The sequence below is a fragment of the Scyliorhinus torazame genome, chromosome 1 (genome assembly GCF_047496885.1).
Source record: "Scyliorhinus torazame isolate Kashiwa2021f chromosome 1, sScyTor2.1, whole genome shotgun sequence".
In the NCBI taxonomy this organism is placed as follows: Eukaryota; Metazoa; Chordata; class Chondrichthyes; order Carcharhiniformes; family Scyliorhinidae; genus Scyliorhinus; species Scyliorhinus torazame.
In genome coordinates this window covers 269,782,978-269,798,599 of record NC_092707.1, presented here as the reverse complement: position 1 = coordinate 269,798,599, position 15,622 = coordinate 269,782,978, and the positions used below count along the sequence as shown (strand labels likewise).

At 43.7% G+C, this 15,622-nt stretch overlaps 1 protein-coding gene across 1 annotated transcript in view; it reads right to left on the bottom strand.

Moving 5' to 3' along the window:
• Positions 1-3,863: 3,863 nt before the first annotated feature.
• Positions 3,864-15,622, bottom strand: part of crls1 (cardiolipin synthase 1) — a 66,231-nt gene continuing 54,472 nt past the window's right edge. The window contains exons 6-7 of the mRNA XM_072506020.1: positions 12,108-12,199; positions 3,864-4,128 (exon numbers count right to left, since the gene is read on the bottom strand). Coding sequence (XP_072362121.1) covers positions 4,038-4,128; positions 12,108-12,199 — 183 coding nt within the window. The 3' untranslated portion in view covers positions 3,864-4,037. The remainder of the gene's footprint in view (positions 4,129-12,107; positions 12,200-15,622) is intronic.

Sequence of the window (15,622 nt, the reverse complement as noted above, 5' to 3'; positions counted from 1 at the left end):
GAGGCCGGTATCCTGGCCTTTGCGTCCCTGGTAGCCCGGCGGAGGATCTTGCTATTATGGAAGGACGCGAAGCCCCCCAGTGTGGAAGCCTGGATAAATGACATGGCAGCGTTCCTTAAGCTGGAGGATAAAGTTTGCCTTACGAGGGTCTGTGCAGGGGTTCTTCAGGCGGTGGCAACTGTTCCTGGACTATCTCGCGGAGCGTTAGGAGGAGGTCAGCAGCAGCAACCCAAGGGTGGGGGGGGGGGGTCTCTTTCAGGGGGGGAATTCGGGTGGGGGGGGGGGGGGGCTTCCCTACGTGTACCTTTGAATGCCATATGGGGGGGGATACTGTATATGGGGAAACCCAGTGTAAAAGTTTTGTATAATTTTTGACTGTTGTGTTTGTGTTTCTTTCTTTTTGTAATGGGGGGGGGGGGGGGGTCGTTAAAAATTTTGTTGGAAAATTTGAATAAACATTTTTTTTTTTTTTTAAATGCTTACTCAGACATGTCAATATTATTCTCAACTATATAAGATCTAAATGCCATTGTACTGAATGCCGCCAGCATATAGACAGCCTGGACCACAAGTTAATTTGTACTTATTGTTACCTTTCTGATCTGTTTTCATTCTCCGAAAGACGGTCGGGGAGAAGAAATCACACATTTAAAAAAAAAATTTAGAGTGCCCAATTAAATTTTTCCAATTAAGGGGCAATTTAGCATGGCCAATCCACCTAGCCTGCACATCTTTGGGTTTTGGGGGCGAAACCCATTGAAACACCGGGAGAATGTGCAAACTCCACACGGACAGTGACCCAGAACCGGGATCGAATCTGGGACCTCGGTGCCGTGAGGCTGCAGGGCTAACCCACTGTGCCACCGTGCTGCCCTGATACCTTCAATAGCTATCGTATTACCAGTGTGCACACCAGTTTTCTTTCTCAAGATATATACCAAATTTCATGAAATTGTTTCACAAAAGTACATCTTTAGCTTTACATTTACCAAATTTGCATCCTTTGTATTTATTCAAAGGGGCAACACAGGCAAGATGGGCATTACGGCCTCCCTCTGAGCTGATTCATTCCATGATTCTACAGGCAGCTGCAGGGTTGAACAGGCAGGGATGAGCTCAGAGGCCAGAGAGAATTGGCTTTGAGTTTGGTGCTGAGTCCTGTTCGGGGACAAATCAAATGGCAATTTCATGAACCGGTCCAAGGTCAAGTGAAAACCCAGCAGGAGGTTGAGTGAGCAGGATTGCTGAGGTCGGGAGCAACAACTCATTAGTTTTGCTGACTGCAGCCAGAGGGGACAAGGCCAAAATCTGGGAGGTAGAAACTGTAAATGATTCTGTTACTGCTTGAAGGGGCTTGGAAACTTTCATTACTAGTTCTAATAATTGTTTTAAAAACCTCCCTAAAATTTATACATTGTTTCTAACTCTTCATTTTTGATCAGTTTCTGAAACTTAGCACATGAAGCAATCAGAATCAAGAACTGGCCCTTGGAAAGTGCACCCCAATTAAGTCCACACCTCCAACCTATCCCTGTAACTCAGTAACCCCACCAAACCTTTTTTAACACGAAGAGCAATTTAGCATGGTCAATCCACCTAACCTGCACATCTTTGGACTGTGGGAGGAAACCGGAGCTCATGGAGGAAACCCACACAGACACAGGGAGAACCTTCTACCTGAACCATGGGAACAGGTATATGGGACTTTAAACTACTGTACTGTACTGAAGTGGCAGTCTATATTATTACAGTCGGATAGTAATCCACAACCTTCATGACCCAGTGATGACGATGCTACCAATTGAGCCAGGGCTAACCTGCAGTGAAGTTGGTATTCTTTTGGTATCAAAGCAACCACCATTTTCAATACTTACATAAACGAAATAACAGTGTTCGCTAGGTGCAATCAATTATTACAAGAAATGAACAGGGTTTTTGTTTGGGAGTCCCTGCACTTTTTATTGGTCACAGCTATGTGGCTTCCTCTACAGCCAAGGCCCAAGAATCAGCAAAACTGATGTGTTTGTTGCTCCCAACCTCAGTAATCCTGATCACTCCACCTCCTGTCGTGTTTTCACTTGAACTTGGGCCTGTTAACAAAATTGCCATTTGCTTTGCCCCGAACATGACCCAGTCAATTCCCCAGGCCTCTGTACTCATCCCTACCTGTTCAACTCTGTAGCTGCCTATAGAATCAGGGAATGAATCAGTGCAGAGGGAGATCATTTTGCCCATCCTGCCTATGTTAGCTCTTTGAAAGAACTATCCAATGTGTCAATATGTTACTGCAATTTATTGACCCAAGTATTTACCCATAGCCTTTTTGAAAGCTATTACTGATTCTACTTCCATCATTCTTTTAGGTTGTGCATTCCAGATCAAAACAACTCACCCGCATAAGGAAAATACTTATCTGGTCTCTTGATTTTGTCATAAAAAAGGCTGTTTTCAACCAAATCCCTAAAACTAAAAGAAGCACATTTACCAAATCAATACATCAACAAGTATTGCTGAAAAAGGCCATGTTGCCAAAGCTTTTTGCCTTGTGCTCATCAGGACAATTCACAATCATACCAAATTATAAAGGGAACAACAATTTATACTTCACGAGAAGAGAGTGCTGATTAGTTGGCAAATGAACTTTGATCCCGGCTCTGGGTCACTGTCCGTGTGGAATTTGCATATTCTCCCCGTGTTTGCATGGGTTTCGCACCCACAACCTAAAGATGTGCAGGGTAGGTGGATTGGCCACGCTAAATTGCCCCTTAATTGGACAAAATGAATTGGGTACTCAAAATTTTTATTATTTTTTTAAATGGTGCAATCTCCACGTCAACACTTCTACACAAGTTCACCTAGCGACTAACCAGCACTCTCTTCTCGTGCAGTACAAATTGTTTTTCCCTTTACCCTTCGGTATTCTAGTGAATTGTCCTGATGAGTGAAAGAAGAAAAGCTTCAGGAACATGAGTCTTTTTTCAGCAATACTCAATCTTTGTACTACCAAACGGCAATTTCTATACCAACAACTATGAAGGTGCGTTTGTAAAAAAACTCGCCAGAATTCAGAGGTGGAAGCAACAGGTCACATATACTGCAGTGTCCCAAAGCAATGAAATACTGAAAATGGAGAAAAACACTACACCGAAACAAGACAACTACCCATACATGATAAATGAGACATAAATTACACCCAGAATAGAGGAAAAAGTATTAAGAACAAAAAGAAACATGGGGTAACTACAACAGACTAGAACTAGAATACAAGGTGTTTCCGGTACAGGAGGGCCGAAGTACCTGTTCCTGTGCTGTATTGTTCTTTGAAAGACAGAGAAAAATAACTGAAGCAGGCCAGAGAAATATAAGTGCAACTCATTCAATCACCCGCAACTCCTACCACTGACATTTGAGATTAGTTTATTTTCAGACACACAGCAGTCAAGCTCTATGCTGGACTTTCAGCTTGTATCCCTATGATTTTCCTGCTTTTTTAAATAAATGGGGAGAGGTTGGTGAGTACATAAACAGAAAACCCTGGCCTGGCCTGCAGCCTTAAAGCAAAGGCCGCATTAAAAGTGTGGAAATCCCTTTGTGCGATGCACATTGTAAAGCTCTGGTTCATAAAGGAATTTCACATCCTCTGACTTACCATGCGAGAAGTATCGCAGAAGATCTACTCTTTACATCAAGTGCAATGTCATATTATGCGAAAGTACACTACAGTAATATGATTCTAAAAAGACAAATGGAGCTCTGTATTTAAGAGCTTGAGTATAATGCATCAACTGGATGCCATGCAAATGTTTGCGTCTAAAATTAAATCCACGACATGAAGTGCAAATAAAATATTAAAACCAAAAATGTAAGAAATCTATAATTTTTCACTTTATTATTAAATCAATAATGTTGTCGGAAAAAAATTCCACATATATCTACATTATTTTAATCATTGTTTTTTCACCAAAGAAATCAAGGTTCAGTTCCTCCTTTGCTGCATTGTTTCTAGGCACCACTGGGCAATTTTGAACTACTTTATTTTATTTCATCCGGTTTAAAACTTGCACGGTGTTTTTGCCGTGAATGTAATAGCTGTATGCAGATGCCGTTGTCGTCAATGCTGTAGCGTACCTGAAACAACAAGATAATACGGTAATCAGCTCGGATACTATGTTCTATTGCAACATCAACATAATTAATCTAGAACCAAGGCCAGATAGATCTTTTTAAATAATAAAATGCATTTATATAGCACGTTTTACATGGTAAAAGTCCTCAAGGCACATCATAGGAGTATAATCAGACAAAAAACTGACATCAAGTTAAAGGGTATCAGGTATTAAAGGTATTAAGACATTAAGATCGGTGGCACAGTGGTTAGCACTGCTGCCTCAGAGAGCCAGGGACCCAGGTTCAATTCCAGCCTTGGGTGACTGCATGGAGTTTGTACGTTCTCCCCTTATCTGCGTGGGTTTCCTCCAGGTGCTCCGGTTTCCTCCCACAGTCCAAAGGTGTACAGGTTAGGTGGATTGGCCATGATAAATTGCCCTTAGTGTCGAAAAGGTTAGGTGGGGTTACTAGGTTATGGGGATAGTGGGGGTGCCTGTGTCTAGGTAGGGTGCTCTTTCAGAGGGTCAGTGCAGACGTGATAGGTTGAATGGCCTCCTTCTGCACTCGAGGAATTCTAAGATAGGTGATCAAAAGCTTGGTCAATGATACAGTTTGGTCAATGATACAGTTTTTGAGGAGTGACTTAAAAGAGGAGAGAAAGAAATAGGTGAAGAGTCACTGAGCTTTAAGGGGTGGGGGAGCTTCAGGGCCTAGACAGCTGAAGGTGAACAACTGGGTGAAGATAGTGAAAGATTCACAAGAAAACAGACAAGGTGGAACACAAGGGTTCTTGGAGGCTGTAGGTAGTTGCAAGGACAGGGAGAGAGAGGCACTGGAGGGATTTTTTTTAACAAGGGTGACATTTGAAAACTGATGCTTTGCTGCACCAAAAGCCAATGTAGGTCAGTGAACACAAGGGGGGATGGATGTTACAGGGAGAAAATTGAACAATGCATTATTTACTTAGCAACATTTCTATAGGAGAGCCTATTCAAGCTTGCACATACATGGATGAATGTATAAGTTACCCTTAAAGTGACAGTTAAATAATGTTTGTATTGAATATATTGTATTGAAGAGGCTAGCATGTCTGTGCAATACTGAGTGACAGTTCGAAGTACCATTTTTCAGATGAGATGTTAACCTGTGGCCCCACCTGCCCCCTTGGATGGATGTAACAGAATATAAATCACCTCCCTGGATGTGCATTCCATTCCTCTAGAAATGAAATCCTGTACTTTGTTTGCACTCTTAGAGATCTTATCAATTTGTGTTCACATTCTTCTACCCCGTTTACTTTGTGCCAATAAAAGTTTGCACTCATTTAGTCCCTTTAATGCAGTAAATAATTCCAAGTTGCTTCACAGAAGCACCAAACAAAATCTGACACTGACATCACGTATGGAGCTATTAAAACAGGAGGCCAAAAGCATGTTTAAAGATGCAGGATTTAACAATCGTCTTAAAAGGGGAGAAAGAGAAATGCAGAGAGGATGGGAGGAAATTCCAGAGCCGAGGGCCTAGGCCGCTAATTAAGTGGCCTATTTATTCCTTCTACCAAAATTAACTGCCTCAGTTTGCTATACTGACTTTCACTTGTTATTCAGTCCAATCTGAAAGCCTGATTTGTCTTCTTATAATCTGCTCCTGCCTTCCACCTTACTTGAGACATTTTGGGTCAGCAAATGGTGCTGCTGATTTTGCGTGGCCACTTCTAGCCATTTATTATCCAGTCATAAAAGGTAGTAGTCCCACTTCAAGGTAGAATGTCATTTAAGTTCGAAAACTGCCTGAATGATGGCCAGGAACTCTTATAAATGGCTGTCACTTGCTGACATTTTGCATATTCTTTGCTCCTGACACAACAAAATTGCTTTCAAAATATCAAACCATGAAGTAATTAAAATGAAACCATTAAAACATCAAAATAAATTTGTAAACACTGCACTCCCATCAATCGCTCCCACTCAAACTATTTTACTAATTTAGTTTCTCTGTATACACAGCTTCCAACACTCCACTTCCTGACAAGGCTTGATATTTTGTTCAGCTAAGGGCAACAATGCCTAACTGTTTGTTCTCTTTGATCCTTTCCATCTTTCAAGCTGTCTTCTTTTATTTTGAATACATTTGTACATCTCACTGCATGACACAAACTCTCACCAGAGTCAACCTTCCCCAGGTTTTTCCTTTTATTTTTGCTGACAAACACTCCATCTCACTCAGCAACGTGAGGAACAATCTGAAGTTTGAAACTCTCATGCAGCAGGTCTGGAAGCACATCTCAAAATGCTGCCTCAGTGGCCCTCAACTAGCCTAACACTGCACAGGAATGAAATGGAATAAACTCCATTTGCCGGGATGAGTGCAGCTCCAACAACACTCAAGGAGTTTGAGACCATCAAAAATAAAACAGCCCACTTGATTGGCACCCCACCCACCACCTTAAACATTCACTCCCTCCATCACAGGCACACATTGGCAGTGGTGTGTCCCATCTACAAGATGCACAACAGCAATTGACCAAAACTCTTCCAACAGCACCAACCTCTACCACCCAGAAGGACATGGCTAGCAGACGCATGTGAACACCACCACCAGTAATGTCCCCCTCCAAGCCACACACCATCCTGACCTGGATCAAAATCCAGGAATGAATCCCCTAGCAGTACTGTGCGTATTCTTACACCAGAGATTGCAGCAGTAAAAGTTAAGGTTCCCCATCACCTCCTCGAAGGCAATGAGGAATAAGTAGCACATGTTGGTCTTGCAAATAATGCTCACATCCCATAAATGAATTTTTAAAATCCTCCCATTAAAACCCATAATTTTTGCATCTAGCGTTTGCGTTAGAGTGGCTCCAATATATGATGCATGGAGATCCAGGAGTTACTACACAGAGTAATCAGAGTAATCCAGAGATTAGCATTAGAGATACTGTGCCAAGAATAGCTGGTATCGGCTTACAGTAGGACTTGTTTAAAGATTGGAAGTCTTCAAAATCAGCATGGAAGCAGCTTTGGCCCTTTACCGGAAAGATGAACAACCAATACCAGAGGAACAGGTTCACAAGGGCATCCAGTATTTTTTAAAAAGAGGTAAAATACCAGACCCATTTTCAGGCAAGGATGAGAAGGATGGAATAGTTAAGCAATAAACATGGCATTACCTGCAAAGTAGATTATCCCTATTTAGATACAAGGCCTTATACTGAAATAGTTCCCCAAGCTCTAAACAGCAATGAAGAAATCTCAAACAAAAGGAAACAATTTATCTGATTAAGTGGATGACTGGCAGCATCTATTATGAAGAGATCAGTTGCGGAGACCAGCTGCCGCACTCGGAGGGTAAGCCTTGCTCTTTCAAAAATGCCTCTTTTTGGGAAGTTGGATGCATTCGACCCGACTATTGAGGACTGGTCCCAGTATGTGGAGAGAATGTGTTACTTTTTCCAGGCCAATGAGATAACAGAGGACGGAAGGAAACGGGTTATACTGCTGTTGGCGTGCGGACCCACAGCCTTCGCCATTGTACGTAGTCTAACTTATCCCGATACGCCGGACACGATACCTTTCCAAGAATTAATGAAATTGGTGGAAGAGCACTATGACCCAAAACCACCCCTCATTTTGCGTAGGTACAGATTCTACACAACGAAGCGGGAAGACAGAGAGTCAGTCACGAATTTCATGACCCGCCTGAGAAGGCTGGCGGAAAAATGTGAGTTCGGCCCGACGCTAAATGAAATGCTTCGGGACCGGTTAGTGTGTGGCATAAATGACCTCCAAATACAGAAGCGCCTGTTGGCGGAAACGCAGCTAGACTGCAGGTGGGCGTTACAGCTCGCACTGTCCCTAGAAAAGGCAGCAAGTGGGGCGCAGGAACTACAGGGCACGCCAATGGAGGTAGATACCTGGGAGAGGGACTACCACAATGGGTCCAGCTACCAGATAGCCGCCCTCAGGAAAAGCCTGAGGAACAGCGGGTCAAAGGAAAACCCCAGAACTGCCCCCAAGTCTGCTAGGACTAACTGGAGACAGAGGGAACTACCGGCTGAGGCTCCCCCAACAGAGAAAGACCGTTTCTGGCACCAGACAGAGTGGGGTAACAGCGACAGAAACCCTAGAAGGAGGTGGCAAAAGAGGAATAGCAGGTGGGGACGCAGGGAAGTACACAATCTAGATGCCCCATCCTCCTCCGAAGGGGAACCGTTATATAATATTATGATGGAGAAAGCAGAACCTATTAAGATTACCCCACGGGTGAACGGTCGGCCGACAATAATGGAAATAGACACGGGTGCGGCCGTATCAGTAATGGGAGTGGCAGCATTTTAAAAAATCAAAGGTGGACTCCAGCCGCTAACCCTAACAAAAACATCGACAAAACTTAAAACCTACACGGGGGAACCCCTGGAAGTTCTAGGCACGACTCGTGTACCCGTGGAATATGACAAACAATTGCTCAAATTACCATTGACGATAGTAGAGGGCTCCGGACCGAACTTAATAGGACGGAACTGGCTGAAAGATCTAAACTTGGATTGGATGAAAATTTTCCAGAGTGGAAGTGGGCAGTTGAGTGGAGTACTCCAAAAATACCCAGAGGTCTTCCAAGAAGGTTTGGTGGAAATTATAGGCGCCAAAGCAACTTTGCACGTAGACCCAGAAGCCCTTCCGAAATTTTGTAAGGCCAGGCTGGTACCTTTTGCATTAAGGAAGAAAGTAGATGTCGAAATAGAAAGGTTATCGTGCGAGGGCATTATCAGACAGTACAGTTCTCGGAATGGGCAGCGCCGGTGGTACCAATTTTGAAGCCAGACGGCTCGATACGTCTCTGTGGAGATTTCAAACAGACGGTAAACAAATACGCACTGCTGGACAAATACCCGATCCCGAAAATAGACTACCTATATGCCAAATTGGCAGGTGGGCTTTTGTTCACGAAACTGGACATGAGCCACGCCTACCTGCAGTTAAAACTGGACAAGGACTCCCAGATGTTCGCTACGATCAACACCCTGAAGGGACTTTTTCGTTATACTGGGCTACCCTTCAGAGTGTCATCAGCCTGCGCTATATTCCAGCGTACGATGGAAAATATTCTGCAGGGACTACCGCAGGTGGCGATTTATTTGGACGATGTCTTAATCACGGGTAGGACAAACCGGGAACACTTGAGGAACCTGGAGGAAGTGCTCAGGCATTTCGCAAAGGCAGGCGTACGGCTGAAAAGAGAAAAATTTGTTTTTCTGGCCCCACAAGTGACGTACCTGGGATATAGAGTAGACGAGTCGGGCTTACATCCATTGGAAGACCGAGTAAGGGCAATAAAAGAAGCCCAAGCTCCCACCACGGTCCAGGAGCTACAATCATTTCTAGGATTGGTAACATATTATGGCAAATTTATTGAAAATAGAGCGTCCATCCTATAACTTCTCCACCAGCTACTAAAAAAGGGACAAGAATGGAAACGGTCCGCCCGCCAAAACCGAACATTTCGGGACATTAAGGAACAGCTGTCATCCGAAAAAGTCCTAGAGCATTATGACCCAAGGAAGGAGTTGGTGGTCACGTGTGACGCATCACCTTATGGGGTAGGAGCCGTCTTAGCCCATAGAGGAAGGAATGGGGAAGAACGGCCAATAGCCTATGCTTCCAGGACCTTGGCGATGGCTGAGAGAAAGTACGCCCAAATCGACAAGGAAGGACTGGCGGTGATATTTGCAGTCTGTACGGGCGGAAATTCACCATAGTGACGGACCATAAGCCGTTATTAAAAGAAGACAAGTCAATACCCCCGATTGCATCAGCTAGAATCCAACGCTGGACGTTGCTACTGGCGGCGTATAGATACGTTCTGAAGCACAGACCGGGAACACGAGTAGCAAATGCAGATGCTTTGAGCGGACTTCCCCTCCCAGACACCCCGCCGCTAATACCGAAAGTAGAGGAGACAGTAATGACTCTAAATTTTTTGGACACCCTACCAGTGGACGCACAACATTCGGTTGTGGACGCAAAAAGACCCAGTTTTAGCCAAGATGAAGCATTTACTGCTAACAGGGGAACTGGAGAGACCAGTGGAGCCCCAGATGCACCCATACTGGAGCAGAAGGGACCAAATAACCATAGAAGACGGTATCCTATTATGGGGAGCCCGGGTAATAGTCCCAGCTCAGGGCCGTCGGGCAATCTTAACCGAGTTACATTACGGCCACCCAGGGGTGTCTAAAATGAAGATGCTAGCTCGAAGCTACGTTTGGTGGCCAGGATTGGACACAGACATAGCAGCCTTGGTACGTCGGTGCCAGGAGTGCCAACAGGGGCAAAGAGTGCCACCAGCTGCGCCATTGCACCCGTGGGAATGGCCAGGCAGACCGTGGACCCGCCTGCCTATTGACCACGCCGGCCCTTTCATGAATGTTTTTGGAGATAGTGGACGCCCACTCCAAATGGTTGGACGTCCACCGGGTAAACGCGGAAAGCACAGCATCGACAATTGAAAAGCTCAGGGCCTCGTTTGCAACACATGGACTTCCGGAGGTATTGGTGTCGGACAACGGAGCGGCATTCACAAGTGGGGAATTTGGTAAATTCCTAAAGGGAAACAGAGTCCACCACATCAAAACGGCCCCCTACCATCCAACGGCCTGGCAGAGAGAGCAGTCCAGACACTAAAGCGGGACTCGAGAAGCAGCCGGCAGCGTCAATGGACACACAGCTCTCCCGCTGGCTGTTTGATTACAGGACCACACCGCATTCCACAACAGGCATACCGCCAGCTGAACTCTTAATGGGAAGGCGGCTGCGAATGAGGCTGAGTCTCCTTTTCCCAAATTTAACGGGGAAAGTGGAGAAACACCAGGAGGTCCAACGCAGGCGGCATGATAATAGTCGGCAGCAGAGACATTTCCAGGTGGGGGCACCGGTTTGGGTCAAGAATTATGGGAATGGACCAACGTGGGTCAAAGGCACGGTAGAGGCCCAAACAGGGCCCATATCTTATGAAGTTTCGATAGGAGGTAAGATGCTGAAGAAACACCTAGACCAAATAAGGGCAGCGGAACCACACCTGGAGGCAGTCGAAGCAGGACCACCTCCAGCTGGGATAGCTCAGACGGGAAAGATCCCCAGCCCCGAGCAATTTCTCCAGACCCAGTCGTCAGAGTCGGAGATGGGCACGTTCGACGAGGCCGCCACGACACCTCCCCGAGGAAGTACAACTTTCAAGGAAAAGACGGGCACCTATAAGGTACACCCCACCCACGTCGGAGAACGACCCGGCGGACGACACAGAGGTGACAGACCCGGACAGGAGGAGCAGGAAGAAGCTCAGAGGAATGCCAGCTGGCAGGAATTCCTCAGACCTGGGGGGGTGGGGGGGACCTCCAATTGGCATTATTGGTTGGCCAATTGGAGTATGAGCTCCCTCAATGATAGCTCATTGAGGGGGCCCATATAAGCACCTGTGTAGGCTTTGTGAGGCAGTCTTAAGTTGACTGGAATGCTAGCAGCACTGTTTGGAGCTGCTCTTGTATATAAAGTTACTGCCAATAAATACTGGTGTGGTGACAGAATCCGTGCCTCCTGTGGATTATTTCGCCTATCCAGTACTAAATCCTGCTCAAGTCCTTGCTGCCCTCCACCTATTCCTTGTCAATTATTTCAAAGTGTCTCTACTTGTCTGCAGACCCATCCACATTACCACCATACCCAAACCCTGGGCCTGCAGCCTCCACTGTGCTATGCATCCTCTACTCTAGCACAGTTGGCACAATCTTCACCACATTCTAAATTCTCTTCCTTAAACCCCCACCTGTTGCCCATGTCTCTCCGCACCTCTAATACCCTCCTCGCAACTTTCACAGTAGCTCAAAATTTTCCCAGTTCCTACATGGTGTTTCTTTTAGAAAATGCCGTGGGATGTTCTGCTACAATAAAAGGAGGCCTATAAATACAAGCATTTCTTATTTTCATAAGGTTTCCAGCAAATCTCACCATAACGCATGAAGGAACACGCTGTCCACATACTGAAAAACTGGGGCTGCCAGTGATGCAGCCACTAGAACAAGTTGCACCGCTGTGTTAACCTGCAACATAAATAATAGCCAACAAATTAAAATATTGCCAAATAAAATGTTAGATATAATGTAGCCACAGTTGATTTTCAGTTTCATTTTATTACTAGTAATGTACAAACAAGACCGAGGTGCTGACTCCAGTGAAGCCAAATATGCCACGGAAAACAAAAAAAAAAAAATTCCTCCATGATAGAATCATTAAATATGTTGAAAGCAGACAGACACAATACATACAATAAATATGTCAAGCCTCAAGTCCTTCAAATTCCATATCAATTGCTGCTTTCAACATTTCAGCAAACAACATTTCAGCAAACTTTTTTTTTTAATGTCCATTCACGGGTAGATCTCAAACCATTTGGAAACCTCAAGCAATTAGAAACTACTTATCGTAGACTTATTGATTGTTTTGCAATCATCCCACTTGCCCAAAACTCACAGAAATTATAAATCTACCGCTTAGTGTCCTAAATTAGAAACAGTGCATCTCAGACTATGCCCATATATGGCGATGAGATCTGCCCATAGTGAGTAAAGAACTCCAAGTATCAAAATTCTCTCACTGGTTGAAATAATTAATCAGAACGATTCACTGAAGGGTAAATCCCACAAGAAAGCAATTCATTACTTTGCTGGTTGCATTTCTGAAATTTGTTCCTGGTGCTGATTTTACTTCGGACCCAGTTAAATATAAATAAAATGCAAAACATATTATAATTCACCATCAAATCACACTTGCCCACAAGTCTCCACGGTCTTAGTGATTCCGGACAGATTTGTTGGGGTATATTGTTTCAATTTGAAATCTGAGTTTCAGTACCTGTTCTTCGTTTGCTCAGCTGGGATTTGCTCTCCCTTTTATTTATTTTCTTATTTCTAATTACAAATTTGGTTTACTTCAAAAACACACAGAATTGTTTTTGAGAGAATTTTAGCTACGGTGTTGTATCTTTTTTTTATTTCCACACATTTTGAAGGATCTTTTTCCACCTGAAAATTAGCCCGCATTAATTTGCTTCACAGAATTGTTATGCCACGGGAGGCTATTCGGCCCATCGTGTCTGCACCGGCTCGCCAAACGAACATTATGATTTAGAGCCATTCCCCTGCCTTTTCCCCATCCCCTGCACCTTGTTTCTATTCAAATAATCATCTAACGCCCTCTTGAATGCCTCGATTGAACACTTCCAGGCCATGCATTCCAGACCCCAGCCAATATAACAGATTAAGGATGATTTAATCGAGGTGTTTTTTATGATTAAGGAATTGGACAGGGTAGATAGAGAAACTATTTCCTCTGATGGGGAGTCCAGAACAATGGGGAATAAGCTTAAAATTAGAGACAGGCCATCCTAGGGATGACATCAGGAAGCGCTCACCTCTTTACACAAAAACGAGCAAAGATCTGGAACTCTCGCCACCCCCCAAAAGGAAATGTTGAATCTGAAGGTCAATTAACATTTTAAAACTGAGATTGATAATTATTGTATCAGGTAAGGGTTTTAAGGGTTAGGGTTCAATCAAGTCACCACTCACTCTTCTAAACTCCGGTGGAAAAAAGGGCAGCCTGTCCAACCTTTCCTCATAAGACAAGCAGTTCCTTCCAGGCATCCATCTAGTAAACCTCCTCTGAACTGCTCCCTAACCCTAACTAGAGTGAGTGAATGGTGTTAAAATACACTGAATGACAGAACAGGCTCAAGGAGTTGAATTCCTCTTCCTATTGCAAATCAGAGATACTTATATGCAGCATATACTAAAGTTAACTTTTCCTGTATGTTTTTTTTTCAATAATGTGTGCTATAGTTATTGTAGCATTGAGTGACAACGATCATACATGCCAAGCTAGAAAACTCAGGTAAGCGGAGCTTCAAAACATAACTTGCTCAATTCGAAGACGGTCTTGAAAATGAATCTATAACCAAGACCACTACTTTACAATGACAAATTTATTTCCATTTTCATTACATGGGATTCCAAGATTTTGATAGAATATTTTGGATTCTATGTAAATGGAAATCCAAGGCTTGCCAATGATATGTTAAAAGAAAGGTTGAAATGGGCCATGATCTTGTTTACCTCAAGCTATCGGTACTCCAAATCCCCACCATTTCTAGACAATTATAAAATATACAGCGGAGAAGTAGACTATTAGGCTCATTTGAGCCCCTGCAAGCTCCCTAAAAGAGCTACCATGTTAGTTCTATGTAAAATAAAATAAAATCAGAGCTCTGTCATAATAAGAGCAAATTCCTCACCCTGATATTCCCTCTCTCGATTGTACAACAAATCTAAAATATACACGTCTGATTTAGAAATTTTTGGAAGTGGCCGTCAAGATTTATTTCCAAGGCTCAGTCTCCTGTAGTAATTCAACTTTAAATATTTTATGTTTTTTTCCCAGAATTGCAGGGCTATTATATTGTCATTTCAAAAACCAAAATGCTACCATTAGACATTGTATTGTGACAATAATTCTTGACTTTTGCAGCAGAAGGTAATAGATGATGAACATAACGCCACTACCAGATCTGATTAAGGTCATAACGGAACATACAAAATAGGAGAAGTGGACCCCCATTGGGCCCCTCGAGACTGCTTTGCCATTCAATAAGATCATGGCTGATCTGTTTATGTTTCAAGTTCTACATTCCCATCTACCCCTGATAACTTTTGGTTTCCTTGTCTAACAAGAAGCTATTTACCTCCGTCTTAAACTTAAAATTTTTGAATCACCTCACTTCCTGCGGCAGAGTATTCTAAAGTTGCACGACCCTTTGAAAGAAAAAAAATCTAATTTCTGTCCTAAATGGGCAACAACTGATTTTAAAACAGTGCCCCCTAGTTCTGGACTCACCCACAAAGAAGAAATATCCTTTCCATATCCACCTTGTCAAGGCCGTTCAGGATCTGATCTATTTCAATCAAGTCACCCTTCACTCTTCTATACTCCAGTGGAAACAAGCCCAGTCTGTCCAACCTTTCCACAGAAAACAATCCGCTCATTCCAGATATCAATCTAGTAAACCTCCTCTGGACTGATCCCAATGCATTTACTTCCTTTCATAAATAAGGAAACCAAAACCGCACACAATATTCGAGATGTGGTCTCACAAATGCCCTGTATAACTGAAGTATAACATCCTTCCTCTTATGTTCAATTCCTCTCATAAAAAAGTATAGCATTCCAGTAGCCTTCAAAACAACTTGTTGTTCCGGCATACTAATTTTTTGCGACTCAGTTAAGAGAAAGGCGGCATAGTGGACAGTGGTTAGCACTGCTGCCTCAGTGTCAGAGATACCGGTTCAATTCCAACCTAGGGTGACTGTCCGTGTGGTGTTTGCACATTTTCCTAATGTCTGCGTGGGTTTCTTCTGGGTACTCCAGTTTCTTCCCACAGGCTAAAGATGTGGTTAGATGGATTGGCCATG